This window comes from Lethenteron reissneri, unplaced genomic scaffold (genome assembly GCF_015708825.2).
Source record: "Lethenteron reissneri isolate LAM-NWPU_2019-01 unplaced genomic scaffold, ASM1570882v1 scaffold_1935, whole genome shotgun sequence".
Lineage (NCBI taxonomy): Eukaryota > Metazoa > Chordata > Hyperoartia > Petromyzontiformes > Petromyzontidae > Lethenteron > Lethenteron reissneri.
The window spans coordinates 5,001-23,195 of record NW_026891702.1 but is presented as its reverse complement, the minus strand read 5'-3'; the positions used below and the strand labels follow the sequence as shown (position 1 = coordinate 23,195).

The 18,195-nt window shown below is 47.7% G+C and overlaps 1 protein-coding gene across 1 annotated transcript in view; it reads right to left on the bottom strand.

Annotated features, from left to right (window-relative positions):
* Positions 1–8,497: 8,497 nt before the first annotated feature.
* The window catches only part of LOC133339610 (zinc finger protein 572-like), a 14,209-nt gene continuing 4,511 nt past the window's right edge, over positions 8,498–18,195 (bottom strand). The window contains exons 3-4 of the mRNA XM_061547734.1: positions 14,104–14,176; positions 8,498–10,726 (exon numbers count right to left, since the gene is read on the bottom strand). Of these exons, the coding sequence (XP_061403718.1) occupies positions 9,535–10,698 (1,164 nt within the window). The 5' untranslated portion in view covers positions 10,699–10,726; positions 14,104–14,176 and the 3' untranslated portion in view covers positions 8,498–9,534. The remainder of the gene's footprint in view (positions 10,727–14,103; positions 14,177–18,195) is intronic.

Here is an 18,195-nt window from a genome sequence, read left to right as displayed (position 1 = left end):
GAGCGGTAGTGTAGTGGTTAGCGTGCTGTCTGTGTGTCTGTGTGTGTGTGTCTGTGTGTGTGTGTCTGTGTGTGTGTCTGTGTGTGTGTCTGTGTGTGTGTCTGTGTGTTGTCTGTCTGTGTGTCTGTGTGTGTGTGTCTGTGTGTGTGTCTGTGTGTGTGCGCGTGTGTTGTGTAGGGGGAACGGTAGTGTAGTGCTTAGCGTGCTGCCTGTGTGTGTGTGTGTGTCTGTGTGTGTGTCTGTGTGTGCGTGTGTGTTGTGGGGAGCGGTAGTGTAGTGGTTAGCGTGCTGTCTGTGTGTCTGTCTGTGTGTCTGTGTGTGTCTGTGTTGTGGTCTGTGTGTGTGCGTGTGTGGTGTGTAGGGGGAACGGTAGTGTAGTGCTTAGCGTGCTGCCTGTGTGTGTGTCTGTGTGTGTGTCTGTGTGTGGGTGTCTGTGTGTGTGTCTGTGTGTGTCTGTGTGTGTGCGTGTGTGGTGTGTGGGGAGCGGTAGTGTAGTGGTTAGCGTGCTGTCTGTGTGTCTGTGTGTCTGTCTGTGTCTGTCTGTGTGTGTCTGCGTGTGTCTGTGTGTGTGTCTGTGTGTGTGTCTGTGCGTCTGTGTGTGTGAGGAGCGGTGGGTGTAGTGGTTAACGCTACGCTGCGCTACCAACCCGGCGAACCCAGTTCGATTCCCGCTCATGGCCACCACCGGTCAAGATTATTTGAACCTCCCCTAGGTCGACTCAGCCTCAAACGAGTAACTGGTGTGGCGTATTAACATCGCCACTGGGGAGACAAAGGCGGCCGGCCGTAGTGGATACAAGTCCCGGGCGAAGCCGGGTAGTACAGCTAGTAGAAATGTACAAACGGCCCACCGAGCTTTCACAATACCTTAGTATATGTGTATATATATGTAAGATTTTTAAGAAATATATTTTTCACCCGAGCAAAGCCGGGTTACTTCCACTAGTAATTATTAAATGTTTTCAAGATTAAAGAGTACACTACTGTATGTGAAATAGTCGAAATAATACCAAGCTCAAAGACTGCACTAGGGATCGGGGGGGGGTTAATTGGCCTGGCCGGATTTGTGAAGGGTGGATATGCGACGTAGAATTTGGCACCATAACATTGCTTACCATTACTCATGAAAGTTGTGCATCATGTAGGTCGTGCCATCATTATATTATCTTTCCGCATTAGCCTACATACTGCAATGCTTCAGTGTGCATCGGGTTTAATTTTCCTAAGGGTTCTGCTCGTTTTTCCTTTTCCTTGTTTTTTCCAGTGTTTTGGTGTGCGAGGAATGAAAGTGGATTGCATTGGGGGAAAAAAGCCTTATCCAGGTGCACCACTCGTTTTTCAAAAACCCACAAGTTTATTTAGACCTTATGCCCCTTCAACCGCCATTTTACTCAATAGGTGAGTGGGCACGAGGTAGGCAATGATTCACTCCTCTGATTATGGTAAACGTGTTCACGTTTATTTAGTTTAACCAGGTGAGAACTCAAGGGAACAGAAGAGTCCCATATGGAAGAGTGATCGTGGGGGGCAATGATTGCTATACATAATCCCAATTGAGTAATTTGCAATTTTCGAATTTGGCAAATGTGGAGACCGATGCCGGGACACAATGGGCTGCTCTTACAAACGATGCCGGGGGGGCGGGGGGGTATTTAACGCCCTCCGTGAAACAGACGCGCATATTATTGTGGTTATTACATCCAGAGTAATCATTAATCAGGGCGTCCGCTGGATTCGAATCGTGGACAAGTGGCGAGAGGCAGCCCTGTGTGCTGCCTCGAGCGGCTGCAGCGGTAATGGGAGCCAGATAGAAATGAAATAAAATCTAAAAAATCTTCGATAATTTATCGAGCCACTGCTGGATGATGGCCTCTACCCGCAATCGTCGGGCTTTGTGACTATACTTCACCACACTTGTCAGTGAGTGTTGGTGAAGGGGAAACCCAGTACCGGGTCAAGTGTCACTCGCCACTGCCGTCAACGTAGCCACGAATCGAACAAGTGTCACTGGGGTCATCGCGCGCTATGCTAACCGCTATGCCAATACTCCCACAACCACAGTGTGCCAATCTTAAACGGTCGATTTGTACACGGACAAACCAATGTGTGTATCATGAGCGTATTAATCTATTTTTCTCCGATACTCCGGGCCGTTATTATAGTTGTTAAATTTCACGCTTGATAAAGTAGTTTTATTTTTGAATTTGAAACTTTTACGTTGGGATGTCCACGCTTTTAAAATATAGTAAAATAAAAACCTCAAATCACTGTACACTTAACAAGTACCACTATCGGAGTGTCGTTTTATCGGGGTAATTCTCCATGCAAGATCCTCGCGAAAAGTTAACTCTGTTTGGACATGATAATTGGTTTTTTACCCTTCTATCTGGCAACAAAACTGACACATTTTTACAAGGAGTCATGTTTGCATAGACCGCAATACCTGCAGTCATAATACAAACAAAAGAACATAACTCTGAAAATGTGCACTGTCCTTGAAGTTGATTGGTTCACACCCGAGACAGCTTTCCTTAGAGCCTCGTCTCACATGGGTTGGACCAGATGACGCCAAAAGGCGCAGGGACAGTGCACATTTACAGAGTTATGTTCTTTTGTTTGTATTATGACTGCAGGTATTGCGGTCTATGCAAACATGACTCCTTGTAAAAAGGTGTCAGTTTTGTTGCCAGATAGAAGGGTAAAAAACCAATTATCATATTTTTACTGGCAAATGAGGTTCCCATAGTGTATCTGTTTGGACAATTTACATTCAGCATTGAACCGTCATGGTGAGACTTTGTAGGAAATTGACATTCACCAGCAAGAAACTGACAGTGGCAAACCTCTCTCGAGTTTAATAATTTTTTCCAAAATCCTTGTAATTAATTATTAAGAATAAATTCCAATATCATGCACATGTGCCTTTTCCGAAAAAGATCATTTTTTTGCAGTGACCCAAGAGGCAATTTGATTCCAACAACTGTACAAACTTGAAGCACATGTTTTTTCACTCTCTCTTGCAAAAAATAATAATTACTTAAACTGTTGCCCATTAAAAACTATACATTGGCTATATTAAGGCTTTTTATATTAATGTTCGCAATCTTATTCGATGGCCTGCTAGTACTTTATATGGACCTCCATATACAATTGTAAAGTTCAGCTATAGCATAATGGCATCCTCCGTCATGGCAATGGTAATAGTGCAAGGATAAAGATTTTACATAAAATGAAACGTTTCATGGTTGAGTCTGAATATGAAATGTCAAGGACCCCATGTGCAGTTTCAGAAATGTTTTATTGTAACATTTTCAAACAAAATACACCACGTATAATTTTTTTGCCCAACATTTGTGAAAGTAAACGACTTCTGCCAAGATACGATAACGTGGTAGGGTAACGTGGCGGTAACGTGGTGGTGGTAACGTGGTGGTGATAACGTGGCGGTAACGTGGTGGTGGTAACGTGGTGGTGATAACGTGGCGGTAACGTGGTGGTGGTAACGTGGCGGTAACGTGGTGGTGGTAACGTGGTGGTGACGTGGTGGTGGTAACGTGGTGGTGGTAACGTGGTGGTGATAACGTGGCGGTAACGTGGTGGTGGTAACGTGGTGGTGACGTGGTGGTGGTAACGTGGTGGTGGTAACGTGGTGGTGATAACGTGGTGGTGGTAACGTGGTGGTGGTAACGTGGCGGTAACGTGGTGGTGGTAACGTGGTGGTGGTAACGTGGCGGTAACGTGGTGGTGGTAACGTGGTGGTGGTGACGTGGTGGTAACGTGGTGGTGGTAACGTGGCGGTAACGTGGTGGTGGTAACGTGGTGGTAACGTGGTGGTGGTAACGTGGTGGTGGTAACGTGGTGGTGCTAACGTGGTGGTGCTAACGTGGCGGTGCTAACGTGGCGGTGCTAACGTGGTGGTAACGTGGTGGCCACGTGGTGACGTCGTCGTCGTGGTAACGTGGTGGTAACGTGATGGTAACGTGGTGGTAACGTGGCGTTGACAGTCGGGCAAGCCCATCTGCGGCAACGCGCTGGTGGAGTTGGGGGAGGAGTGCGACTGCGGCTACTCGGACCAGTGCCAAGATCGCTGCTGCCACCACGCCAACTCAGAGGAACTTTGGTGCAGGCCGAGGCCAAACATGGCTTGCAGCTGTAACGGGTTCCGGAGACACTTGTAGATGTAACTTCTTTATTCCACTCCAACAGCACTCCAACACTCCAACTCTCCACACTCCTGATACTCTGTTACAGCCTAGGTACACAGCCTAGGTACACAGCCTAGGTACTCTACTCAGGAACACACCCTCACAAGGTCGTAGATTCGGGAGTTCCAGAGTCCCACACCACTGGCTCTCACAGCGTCCCAGGGTCCTCCGATGGCTGGTCTTGGGTCTTGAGTTACGACTGGGCCCTGATCGTCCAGGGAGCTCTCCTTTTATGCCTGGTCCAACGAGCACAGACGTGCACGCACGCGCACGCACGCGCACGCTTTTATTTGTTTTATTTATTACTAGCAAAAAGTACACGGCGTTGCCCGGGGCTTAAAACTATTTCAAAACTACTCTTGAAAATGTAACAGCAGTGTGTACTGACTGTGGTGGTACCTGCTTTGACTGCAGCAGTGCATACTGACTGTGGTGGTACCTGCTATGATTACAGCAGTGCATACTGTGGTGGTACCTGCTATGATTACAGCAGTGCATACTGACTGTGGTGGTACCTGCTATGATTACAGCAGTGCATACTGTGGTGGTACCTGCTATGATTACAGCAGTGCATACTGTGGTGGTACCTGCTATGATTACAGCAGTGCATACCGACTGTGGTGGTACCTGCTATGATTACAGCAGTGCATACCGACTGTGGTGGTACCTGCTATCACTACAGTAGTACATGCTGACTTTATAGCAGTATTTATCGACTCTATAGCACAAAGTACTCACCTGACAGAGTGGCGTGGTGAGGTCTAGTCCCTTGCAGAGCCTCCGGCGTCGCCTAGCTTGTCCAGCCGGCCCACACCCCCCCAGGAACGATGATGCCGGCCGCTCTGCAGTAATATCTACGGCCTATAGTGGTAGCATCTACCGGCTGTATAGTAGTAATACTGGTAGGAACGAAGTGGACCAGACCACCAATAGATTAATGTGTCCGTCCGTCTGTCTGTCTGTCCGACAAGATGGCCGCCCGCTCCCCCTGCGATCTGTGAACTAAACAAGATGGCCGGCGCCTCACGGCGAAACTTTAAACTTCGCTTCAAAATTACTTCACCGAAACGCAGCACGTTTTTTAAACACAGAGACAAGAAACCTTTATTAACACAGAGACGAGATACATTTAATCGCCGTATTTGTGCACGAAAAGCGCGGCTTCGCGAGGCCTACTGCAGAGGCTTCGCGAGGCCTAGTGCAGAGGCTTCGCGAGGCCTAGTGCGGCAGGCTTCGCGAGGCCTAGTGCAGAAGGCTTCGCTAAGTCTACTGCAGAGAAGGGCTTCGCGAGGCCTAGTGCACTTCGCGAGGCCTAGTGCAGAGGCTTCGCGAGGCCTAGTGCAGCAGGCTTCGCGAGGCCTAGTGCAGCAGGCTTCGCGAGGCCTAGTGCAGCAGGCTTCGCGAGGCCTAGTGCAGAGGCTTCGCGAGGCCTAGTGCGGCAGGCTTCGCGAGGCCTAGTGCGGCAGGCTTCGCGAGGCCTAGTGCAGCAGGCTTCGCGAGGCCTAGTGCGGCAGGCTTCGCGAGGCCTAGTGCGGCAGGCTTCGCGAGGCCTAGTGCGGCAGGCTTCGCGAGGCCTAGTGCAGAGGCTTCGCGAGGCCTAGTGCAGCAGGCTTCGCGAGGCCTAGTGCGGCAGGCTTCGCGAGGCCTAGTGCGGCAGGCTTCGCGAGGCCTAGTGCGGCAGGCTTCGCGAGGCCTAGTGCGGCAGGCTTCGCGAGGCCTAGTGCGGCAGGCTTCGCGAGGCCTAGTGCGGCAGGCTTCGCGAGGCCTAGTGCAGCAGGCTTCGCGAGGCCTAGTGCGGCAGGCTTCGCGAGGCCTAGTGCAGCAGGCTTCGCGAGGCCTAGTGCGGCAGGCTTCGCGAGGCCTAGTGCAGAAGGTGGTGGTGGGGGTGGTGGGGTGGTGGTGGTGGGGTTGGGTGGTGGTGGGGGGGGTGGTGAGGGCTGGTGGGGGGTGGTGGGTCTTTAAATCTCACAGCGTGTCTTGTCAAAACAAACACTTTTAATTAACGTTACACTAGAATAGTAATTTTTTCTTTAACTCGTCTATACCCGGTCGATATCCCTGTACCGGTACTAAGTATTATTCCTACCAGCCCACCCCGCAGGGTCCTGTTAACTGCACGCATTGTGGTGGAAGGGACATGAGACAGTGAAGAATTTAGTGTATTTTATAGGATTTTAGACCTGACCCTCACTCATACTGAAGGCGAGTGACTTGGCATGGGCCATCCTCCCCACCAAATGCGTGCGAGTTGCTATGGTCATGCACGCGTCATAAATAGGGTTTTTTTAGGTTTTTTGGGGGTTTTAGGGTTTTTTAGGGTTTTAGGGTTTTAAAAGCAAATCCTGGAAGGAAAAATCGAAGGGAAAAAACGACCAGGACGGCCAAAAACGACATGGCTCAGTAACATCAAAACGTGGCTACAATTAACAACAGCACAAACTCTACACGCCGTGCTAGACCGGGACCAATATCATCGTGAAGTCGCACACGCCGTTAGGCAGCACTCAAGAAGAAGAAGAATGGTCTTTTAGGGGGATTTGGGGGGTTGTTAGGGTTTTAAGGTTTTTTAGGGGTTTTTATGGTTTTTTGGGGTCTTTTAGGGTTTTTAGAGGTGTTTTAGGGTTTTTAGGGTTTTTATGGTTTTTCTCAGGGTTTTAGGGTTTTTTAGGGTCTTTTTGGGTTTTTGGGGGTTTTACGGTTTTTTTAAGGGGGTTTGGGGTCTTTTAGGGTTTTTCAAGGTTTATAGGGTTTTTTAAGGTTTTATAGGGTTTTTTGGGGTTTTGGAGGATTTTTTAGGGCTTTTTAGGGTTTTTTTTATGGTCTTTCAGGGTTTTTTGGGGGTTTTTGGGGTTTTCGGGGTTTTTAGGGATCTTTTAGGGTATTTTTAGGTTTTTTGGGGTTTTATGGTTTTCAGGGGTTTTTATGTGTTTTTTGGGGTCTTTTAGGGTTTTTAGGGGTATTTTAGGGTTTTTTGGGGTCTTTTACGGTTTTTAGCGTTTTATAGGTTTTTTTGTGGGTTTTTTGGGTTTTATGGTTTTTTGGGGTTTTAAAAGTTTTTTTTTGTTTTTTTGTGTTTTTTGGGGTTTAGGGTTTTTAAGGGTTATTTAGGTTTTTTCTTTTTAGGTTTTTTAAGGGTTTAAGTTTTTTTAGGGTTTTTGGGGTTTTTAGGGTTTTTGGAGTTTTAGGGTTTTTTTAGGGCTTTTAGGGTTTTTAGGGTCTTTTAGGGTTTTTACGGTTTTTTGGGGTCTTTTTATGGTTTTAAGGGTTTCTTAGGTTTTTTTTAGGTGTTTTGGGTTTTTAGGGTTTTTTTTGGTGTTTAGGATCTTTTAGCGGTTTTTTGTATGGTCTTTCGGGGTTTTTGGGGGGTTTTTGGGGTTTTCGGGGTTTTTAGGGATCTTTTAGGGTATTTTTAGGTTTTTTGCGGTTTTATGGTTTTCAGGGGTTTGTTTTTTGGGGTCTTTTAGGGTTTTTAGGGATATTTTAGGGTTTTTTGGGGTCTTTTACTGTTTTTAGCGTTTTATAGGTTTTTTAGGTTTTATGGTTTTTTGGGGTTTTAGGGTTTTTAAAGTTTTTTTTTGTTTTTTTGTGTTTTTTGGGGTTTTGGGTTTTTAAGGGTTATTTAGGTTTTTTCTTTTTAGGTTTTTTGGGTTTTTAAGGGTTTGAGGTCTTTTAGGGTTTTTTGGGGTTTTTAGGGTTTTGGAGTTTTAGGGCTTTTAGGGTTTTTAGGGTTTTTGGGGTCTTTTAGGGTTTTTACGGTTTTTTGGGGTCTTTTATGGTTTTAAGGGTTTCTTAGGTTTTTTTAGGTGTTTTGGGTTTTTAGGGTTTTTTTGGGTGTTTAGGATCTTTTAGGGTTTTTTTTTTAGGGTTTTTGGGGTTATAGGATTTTTTAGGTTTTTTGGGGGGTTTTGGGGGTCTTTTAGGGGTTTTATAGGGTTTTTAGGTGTTTTAAAGGGTTTTGGGTTTTTTTAGGGTTTTTGGGGTCTTTTAGGGTTTAGTAGGTTTTTCTTAGGGGTTTTTGGGGTCTTTTAGGGGTTTTTTTGGGTTTTATAAGGTTTTTTAGGGTTATTGGGTTTTTTTAGAGTTTTATTTAGGGTTTTTCGGGTCTTTTAGGGGTTTTTGGGGGTTTTTGGGGTTTTAGGGGTTTTTAGGGTTTGTTGGTGTCTTTGAGTGTTTTTAGGGTTTTTATGTTCTTTGGGGGGTTTTTTATTTTTGGGGTTTTTGGTTTTTTTAGGGTTATGGGTTTTTATGGTCTTTTAGGGGTTTTTTTTTAGGGTTTTAGGGTTTTTAGAGTCTTTTAGGATTTTTCGGGGGTTTTTAGGGTTTTTGGGGTTCTAGGATTTTTTAGGTTTTTTGGGGGGTTTTGAGGGTCTTTTAGGGGTTTATAGGGTTTATTAGGGTTTTTTTACGGTTTATCGGGGTCTTTTCGGGTTTTGTGAGGTTTTTAGGGGTTTTAAAGGGTTTTTGGGTTTTTAAGGGTTTTTTGGGGTCTTTTAGGGGTTTTAGGGTTTTATAGGATTTTCTTAGGGGTTTTTGTGGTCTTTTAGGGTTTTATAAGGTTTTATAGGGTTATTGGGTTTTTAGGGGATTTTTGGGGTTTTCGGGGTTTTTAGGGTCTTTTAGGGTTTTTAGGGTACACAGTGCGTGTGTGTGTGCACCGTGTGTGTGTATGTACATGGTGTGTGTGTGTGTGTACACAGTGTGTGTACACGGTGTGTGTGTGTGCACATGGTGTGTGTGTACACAGTGTGTGTACACGGTGTGTGTGCGGTGCAGGGCCACCACCTTGTGCCACACAGGGGCAGCTGCTACTTGGGGATGCTCTTCGAGTGTTTGAGACGAGATACGATACAAAACTACGAATTGCTGGGGCGATTAAGCAAGCACAATATAAATGCAATTGATAACAGTGAATGCTTGGGAGCTTATTGGCTCTCGCTCCTGGTTAGAGGTCTACCCAACACACAGGTCCACAACGACTGGCCGCTCTTACCCTGCAGGTTGAACCTAGCACCTGAGTGTTCAACTTCACATTCTTGTCATTAAAGGCCTGTGACAAAGGTGCATCTGTTGGAGCGGCATCGTCTAAGGCAGTGGTTCTTAACCTTTTTGGAGGTACTGAACCCCACCAGTTTCATATGCGCATTCACCGAACCCTTCTTAATTGGAAAAATAAAAAATTTTTTTCAAATTCAAAACATAGGTACATGTTTTACTGGTGCACAATCATACGAGTCAGGTGTGTGTCTTAACCTCCGCCGAACCCCTGAGACTGACTCACCGAACCCCTGGGGTTCGATCGAACCCAGGTTAAGAACCACTGGTCTAAGGCTTACGCATCTCCCGGGTCTCCATTAGACTTTGTATTGTCTCGGAGGAAGTCCACCCACACCTCCACTTCCACAAACTGCTGGGAGTTGCCTCGCTCTGCCTCGCAGTCAGAATTCTCCTCCTGCTTCACGTTGCCTCCATCGATGCGAAGGTCCGATTTGGGAGTTGAATCTTCATCTTCACATTTTACCTTCACTTCTTCGCTCTTCACCATCACATCTTCACATTTCACCTTCACCTCTTCATATTTCACCTTGATTTCTTTGAAAGTGTCCAAGCTGGGATTTTCTTCCGGTTCTTGTTTGATGAGGGATGGGCTCATTGCAGCACTTTTACTTTCACAAGCTGATTTCACACTCCACTCCTGGTGGATCTTCTGATGCTTGCGTGTTCTCTGGTGTCTTTGGAGATTTTGTGAAAGTGTAAACGCCTTCTCACACACACCGCACTTGAAGGGTTTTTCTCCCGTGTGTGTTCTCTGGTGTCCTACAAGATGAGCTGAAAGTGCAAACGTCTTCCCACACACACCGCACTTGAAGGGTTTTTCTCCCGTGTGTGTTCTCTGGTGTGCTACAAGATGAGCTGAAAGTGCAAACGTCTTCCCACACACACTGCACTTGAAGGGTTTCTCTCCCGTGTGTGTTCTCTGGTGTGTTACAAGATTAGATGAATCTGAAAACGCCTTCCCACATACACTGCACTTGAAGGGTTTCTCTCCCGTGTGTGTTCTCTGGTGTGCTACAAGAGCAGATGACTGTACAAATGCCTTCTCACACACACTGCACTTGAAGGGTTTCTCTCCCGTGTGTGATCTCTGGTGTGATACAAGAGCAGATGACTGTGCAAACGCCTTCTCACACACACTGCACTTGAAGGGTTTCTCTCCCGTGTGTGTTCTCTGGTGTGTTACAAGATTAGATGAATCTGAAAACGCCTTCCCACACACACTGCACTTGAAGGGGTTCTCTCCCGTGTGTGTTCTCTGGTGTGTTACAAGAGCAGATGAATTTGCAAACGCCCTCCCACACACACTGCACTTGAAGGGTTTCTCTCCTGTGTGAGTTCTCTGGTGCCGTGTCAAATGTTCAGGACGATCCGTGCTGTATGCACACCGGTCGCATTGATGCCTTTTTGCACCGAGCTGCGCCGAGTGCCTTTGCTCCATGAGACCACTTCTGCAGAGGCAGCGACAGCTGCAGACAGAAAAAGAAGAATATCCACACCATCTACACTTCAGTATCGAGGCACAGAGGAATGCATATACACAGTCACACGTCACTTACACGTCTATAGTTATTCATATATTTATGATATAGTAAAAAAAAAGTGTCCCAAATTCATCACACGGGCTGTTATGGCACACAATGAGAGGGTAAATGGTCATAAACATGCCTGGAAGCCCTCGTATCTTCAAAATGAACGTTAACCCAAAACTCAGCACACAATTTCAACTGTCTGGCTTCTAAATAAATGTTTATGAAAGCTAAATTCAGCTGACATAAGAAAGCGTGTTGAAAATAATACTATTTGTGTCATGCACAAATGCATAAATTAATGTTCAATCGCAACTTAGAGGTGTGAAGCCAGGCACAGATGTCCTTGACTGCTGGGATGACTTCAGCTGCTGCACGTGTGTGCTGTGATCACTTCCTGACTCCATTCTTACAAAGAGTTCCAGAGGAAAACTAAAATAAACTACTGTTTTGATATAACCTCTGTGCTCAATAGAGTTAATAGACTTTACTGCCAATACAAACTTGACACTGTCACACACTCAGAGGTGGAGCGAGGATTTTCAGGTAGGGGGGGGAAACCCCTCCAGCAATGAAAAATTACAGGAGTTGTTAGTAAGTAAGGAGTTGTTAGTGAGATAGGAGTTGTTAGTACGAAAGGACTTGTCCCTTGCTTTTCATTCGACGCGTGTGATCGTCATCGAGCTCGCTGAACGTGTTGATGCCTTCAGGAAAGAAAAATAGACTTTTGTATTTTGGGGGGGGGGGGAATGACCATGACGTATGTGGCATAAACCCGCATCACACCTGAGCTAAGCGCTCTGCAATGCTTACCCCCCTACCACATGGCTCTTCGCGCGCCGTACTTCTACAGCTGTTCACAGCGTGCCGGGAGATTTTAGGTGGCGCTTCGCTCCTGGCCAATTAAGTCATTGGCTTCTCGGAGTTTCAATACAAATCCGTGTGAAGAACGGGTACAACTGCCATCTTCTTAAATATAAAGCAGAACTTACACGTGTTTAATTGTGTGAAGCAGCAAAAACTCTCCAACGCTGAGCTCTGGCGTCATGAAATTTTCACAGCTTTTGCTGTCTGGAATGTCTAAGCGAACACCACGTCATTCCCTTCTCGAGTGGCAAAAATCGACCTGACGTAGCGGTGGGTTCGGGTTGAATTTCCTTGAGTGAAAACATCCGATTTAGGTAAATTGAAGTGTTTCGGCTTCTTTCTTGCAAGCATAAATTTTTTCTAGGGTTTTTAATTGAATTATGAGGGAATATTAAATTAATCCAAGACAAGAATCCAAGTCCCGGGCAAAGCCGGGTAGTGAAGCTAGTTACTAATAAACCCCAATGATCCTATCGAAATTAGGGATTTCTATCGGATCGTTGGGGGGGCACGTGCCACCCCATCCCCACTGGCTCCACCACTGTCACACACTGGCACGGTTCACAGGTGGTGGTGTGTCCAGACCCACGCCTGGCCACCTTCACCTGCTCAGTATTAATGCTCCACCAAGTAATTCATTGAGGATCAACCAACACAGCCGAGGCTGCGCGTCTCTCTGTGGTGAGATGTTAACTACCTGTCCTGGCATACAGGAAGTCGTGGGTTCGATCCCGACCCTGACGCCTGCTGTATATTTGTAGTTTACGTGTCTCTCTCTCTCCCCGTGGTCGCGTGGATTTCCTTCCCGATCCCCGGGTTTCCCCTCCACATGTGAACACCGCCACGCGTCTAGATTGAACACCGCCACGCGTCTAGAGTGAACACCGCCACGCGTCTAGAGTGAACACCGCCACGCGTCTAGATTGAACACCGCCACGCGTCTAGATTGAACACCGCCACGCGTCTAGAGTGAACACCGCCACGCGTCTAGAGTGAACACCGCCACGCGTCTAGAGTGAACACCGCCACGCGTCTAGAGTGAACACCGCCACGCGTCTAGAGTGAACACCGCCACGCGTCTAGAGTGAACACCGCCACGCGTCTAGAGTGAACACCGCCACGCGTCTAGAGTGAACACCGCCACGCGTCTAGATTGAACACCGCCACGCGTCTAGAGTGAACACCGCCACGCGTCTAGAGTGAACACCGCCACGCGTCTAGAGTGAACACCGCCACGCGTCTAGAGTGAACACCGCCACGCGTCTAGAGTGAACACCGCCACGCGTCTAGAGTGAACACCGCCACGTGTCTAGATTGAACACCGCCACGCGTCTAGATTGAACACCGCCACGCGTCTAGAGTGAACACCGCCACGCGTCTAGAGTGAACACCGCCACGCGTCTAGATTGAACACCGCCACGCGTCTAGATTGAACACCGCCACGCGTCTAGAGTCAACACCGCCACGATTCTAGAGTGAACACCGCCACGCGTCTAGAGTGAACACCGCCACGCGTCTAGAGTGAACACCGCCACGCGTCTAGAGTGAACACCGCCACGCGTCTAGAGTGAACACCGCCACGCGTCTAGAGTGAACACCGCCACGCGTCTAGAGTGAACACCGCCACGCGTCTAGATTGAACACCGCCACGCGTCTAGATTGAACACCGCCACGCGTCTAGAGTGAACACCGCCACGTGTCTAGATTGAACACCGCCACGTGTCTAGAGTGAACACCGCCACGTGTCTAGAGTGAACACCGCCACGTGTCTAGAGTGAACACCGCCACGCGTCTAGAGTGAACACTGCCACGCGTCTAGAGTGAAAACCGCCACGTGTCTAGAGTGAACACCGCCACGCGTCTAGAGTGAACACCGCCACGCGTCTAGAGTGAACACCGCCACGCGTCTAGAGTGAACACCGCCACGCGTCTAGATTGAACACCGCCACGTGTCTAGAGTGAACACCACCACGCGTCTAGAGTGAACACCACCACGCGTCTAGAGTGAACACCGCCACGTGTCTAGAGTGAACACTGCCACGCGTCTAGAGTGAACACCGCCACGCGTCTAGAGTGAACACCGCCACGCGTCTAGAGTGAACACCACCACGCGTTTAGAGTAAACACCGCCACGTGTCTAGAGTGAACACCACCACGTGTCTAGAGTGAACACCACCACGCGTCTAGAGTGAACACCACCACGTGTCTAGAGTGAACACCACCACGTGTCTAGAGTGAACACCGCCACGCGTCTAGAGTGAACACCGCCACGCGTCCAGAGTGAACACCGCCACGTGTCTAGAGTGAACACCACCACGCGTCTAGAGTGAACACCGCCACGCGTCTAGAGCGAACACCGCCACGTGTCTAGAGTGAACACCGCCACGCGTCTACAGTGAACACCACCACGCGTCTAGAGTGAACACCGCCACGCTGTTGACGAGCCTCACCTTGTTGTTATTGTTGTTGTGGGCAGGTCGCTTCTGAAAACAAGAGCGGTACAGCAGCTCAAGCGGGCGTGGCCTGGTAAAAAATGAAAAAAAACTGTGTGAATATTTAAAACAAAACAAAGTTACAAAGTAGCGAGCCAGGTGAAGGGAAATTAAAACTTAAGCAAGATACTCTTTGGTTCTTTCGGTAAAGTCACGTAGAATAAATAAATACATTATATAATAGCATACGACGTTTCAACTGCAACACAAGCAATCACCATCAGGTACAAATGAAAGAGAAAAAAAACCTATTAAACTTAGAGTCAGCTAACATAACAGTCAACACCCTACCTGGTTGATAACGTTCTTCCAAAGATTGCTCAATTTGAGAGAGAGACACGGAGACACAGACAGACACATAAGCAGAGAGAGAGAGAGAGATGACACAAAAACACACAGAGAGAGACACGTAGGGTTAGGGCTTAGGTTTAGCATTAGAGTTTAGGGTTAGAGGTTAGAGGTTAGGGTTAGGGCTAGGGGATGAGGTTCAGGGTTTAGGGTTAGGGGTTAGGGGTTATGGTTAGGGTAGGATTTGTGGAGGATTAGGGTCAATGTTAGGTTCAGTGTTAGGGGTTATGGTTACGGGTTATGGTTAGAGGTCATGGTTATGGGTTAGGGTTAGGGGATGTACGGTATGTACGGTGTGAAAGAAGTTCAACATACACACGAACATGGACACTCGCTAAATAACCTAACCATCATGGACACTCGCTAAATAACCTAACCATCATGGACACTCGCTAAATAACCTAACCAACATGGACACTCGCTAAATAACCTAACCATCATGGACACTCACTAAATAACCTAACCATCATGGACACTCGCTAAATAACCTAACCAACATGGACACTCGCTAAATAACCTAACCATCATGGACACTCGCTAAATAACCTAACCAACATGGACACTCGCTAAATAACTTAACCATCATGGACACTCACTAAATAACCTAACCAACATGGACACTCGCTAAATAACCTAACCATCATGGACACTCACTAAATAACCTAACCAACATGGACACTCGCTAAATAACCTAACCAGCATAGACACTCGCTAAATAACCTAACCAACATGGACACTCACTAAATAACCTAACCATCATGGACACTCGCTAAATAACCTAACCATCATGGACACTCGCTAAATAACCTAACCAACATGGACACTCACTAAATAACCTAACCATCATGGACACTCGCTAAATAACCTAACCATCATGGACACTCGCTAAATAACCTAACCATCATGGACACTCGCTAAATAACCTAACCATCATGGACACTCGCTAAATAACCTAACCATCATGGACACTCGCTAAATAACCTAACCAACATGGACACTCGCTAAATAACCTAACCAACATGGACACTCGCTAAATAACCTAACCAACATGGACACTCGCTAAATAACCTAACCATCATGGACACTCGCTAAATAACCTAACCATCATGGACACTCGCTAAATAACCTAACCAACATGGACACTCGCTAAATAACCTAACCAACATGGACACTCGCTAAATAACCTAACCATCATGGACACTCGCTAAATAACCTAACCAACATGGACACTCGCTAAATAACCTAACCAACATGAACACTCGCTAAATAACCTAACCATCATGGACACTCGCTAAATAACCTAACCAACATGGACACTCGCTAAATAACCTAACCAACATGGACACTCGCTAAATAACCTAACCATCATGGACACTCGCTAAATAACCTAACCATCATGGACACTCGCTAAATAACCTAACCAACATGGACACTCGCTAAATAACCTAACCAACATGGACACTCGCTAAATAACCTAACCAACATGGACACTCGCTAAATAACCTAACCATCATGGACACACGCTAAATAACCTAACCAACATGGACACTCGCTAAATAACCTAACCAACATGGACACTCGCTAAATAACCTAACCAACATGGACACTCGCTAAATAACCTAACCAACATGGACACTCGCTAAATAACCTAACCATCATGGACACTCGCTAAATAACCTAACCATCATGGACACTCGCTAAATAACCTAACCATCATGGACACTCGCTAAATAACCTAACCATCATGGACACTCGCTAAATAACCTAACCAACATGGACACTCGCTAAATAACCTAACCATCATGGACACTCGCTAAATAACCTAACCAACATGGACACTCTCTAAATAACCTAACCAACATGGACACTCGCTAAATAACCTAACCAACATGGACACTCGCTAAATAACCTAACCATCATAGACACTCGCTAAATAACCTAACCATCATGGACACTCGCTAAATAACCTAACCATCATGGACACTCGCTAAATAACCTAACCAACATGGACACTCGCTAAATAACCTAACCAACATGGACACTCGCTAAATAACCTAACCAACATGGACACTCGCTATATAACCTAACCATCATGGACACTCGCTAAATAACCTAACCATCATGGACACTCGCTAAATAACCTAACCAACATGGACACTCGCTAAATAACCTAACCATCATGGACACTCGCTAAATAACCTAACCATCATGGACACTCGCTAAATAACCTAACCAACATGGACACTCGCTAAATAACCTAACCATCATGGACACTCGCTAAATAACCTAACCAACATGGACACTCGCTCAACAACTTAACCAACTAGGTGCTGTAGCTCCACCGTGTGGTCACGTGGTACCACTGCAGTGCCTGGCGCGGTGACAGCAGCAGTGTCACTGTGCGGTGTCTTCACGGCTTCATCGCAGCCAACCCGCTTGGGACTAACGCCAGGACGCCGCAGCAGCAGCAGCAGCAACTCACAACTGCGGGGAACGCGCGGTGTGACGTCTGACAGCGGCAACTGCTGGCGAACTGTGTTGGCCTACACTGCACATGTCCACCACATAGCAGACTTCACCACGAATTGAATGCTTGTGGTACTGCACGTGTACACCAGAGGGCACACGTAACACGTCAAGCGCCGGAAATAAAAACGAAACTATCTGGCCGATTTGCACTTCAATTCTTTATTTCTTCACCGATTTTCAAGTAACAAACTACTGCATTGACATCCCAAGCTGTCCCATACGTTTACACCGTTGCATATTTGGTGAACATCGGTGCTGAAATAGTGAAACGCACTGCATTCCCAAACAGTGCGCTTCAAATCGGCAACAATCACAGCCATCATTGACTTCAATGCAAAATGCCGCCCCGGTTCCACAAGTCACACAACAAGCAAGTGGTGTGTGCCCTTCGACTCTACTCGACAGAGGGTGGGTGAGGGTGGTGGTGAGGGTAGTGATGAGGGTGGTGGTGAGGGTGGTGGTGAGGGTGGTGGCGAGGGTGGTGAAGAGACGGTGGTGGTGAGGGTGGTGGTGAGGGTGGTGGTGAGTAGACGGTGGTGAGGGTGGTGAGGGTGGTGGGGAGGTGGTGGTGAGGGTGGGGAGAGTGTGGAGAGGTGGTGGTGAGGGTGGTGAGGGTGGTGGTGGTGAGACGGTGGTGGTGAGACGGTGTTGGTGAGACGGTGGTGGTGAGACGGTGGTGGTGAGACGGTGGTGGTGAGACGGTGGTGGTGAGACGGTGGTGGTGAGACGGTGGTGGTGAGACGGTGGTGGTGAGACGGTGGTGGTGAGACGGTGGTGGGGTGAGGGTGGTGGTGAGACGGTGGTGGTGAGACGGTGGTGGTGAGACGGTGGTGGTGAGACGGTGGTGGTGAGGGTGGTGGTGAGACGGTGGTGGTGAGACGGTGGTGGTGAGACGGTGGTGGTGAGACGGTGGTGGTGAGACGGTGGTGGTGAGACGGTGGTGGTGAGACGGTGGTGGTGAGACGGTGGTGGTGAGACGGTGGTGGTGAGACGGTGGTGGTGAGACGGTGGTGGTGAGACGGTGGTGGTGAGACGGTGGTGGTGAGACGGTGGTGGTGAGACGGTGGTGGTGAGACGGTGGTGGTGAGACGGTGGTGGTGAGACGGTGGTGGTGAGACGGTGGTGGTGAGACGGTGGTGGTGAGACGGTGGTGGTACGGTGGTGGTGAGACGG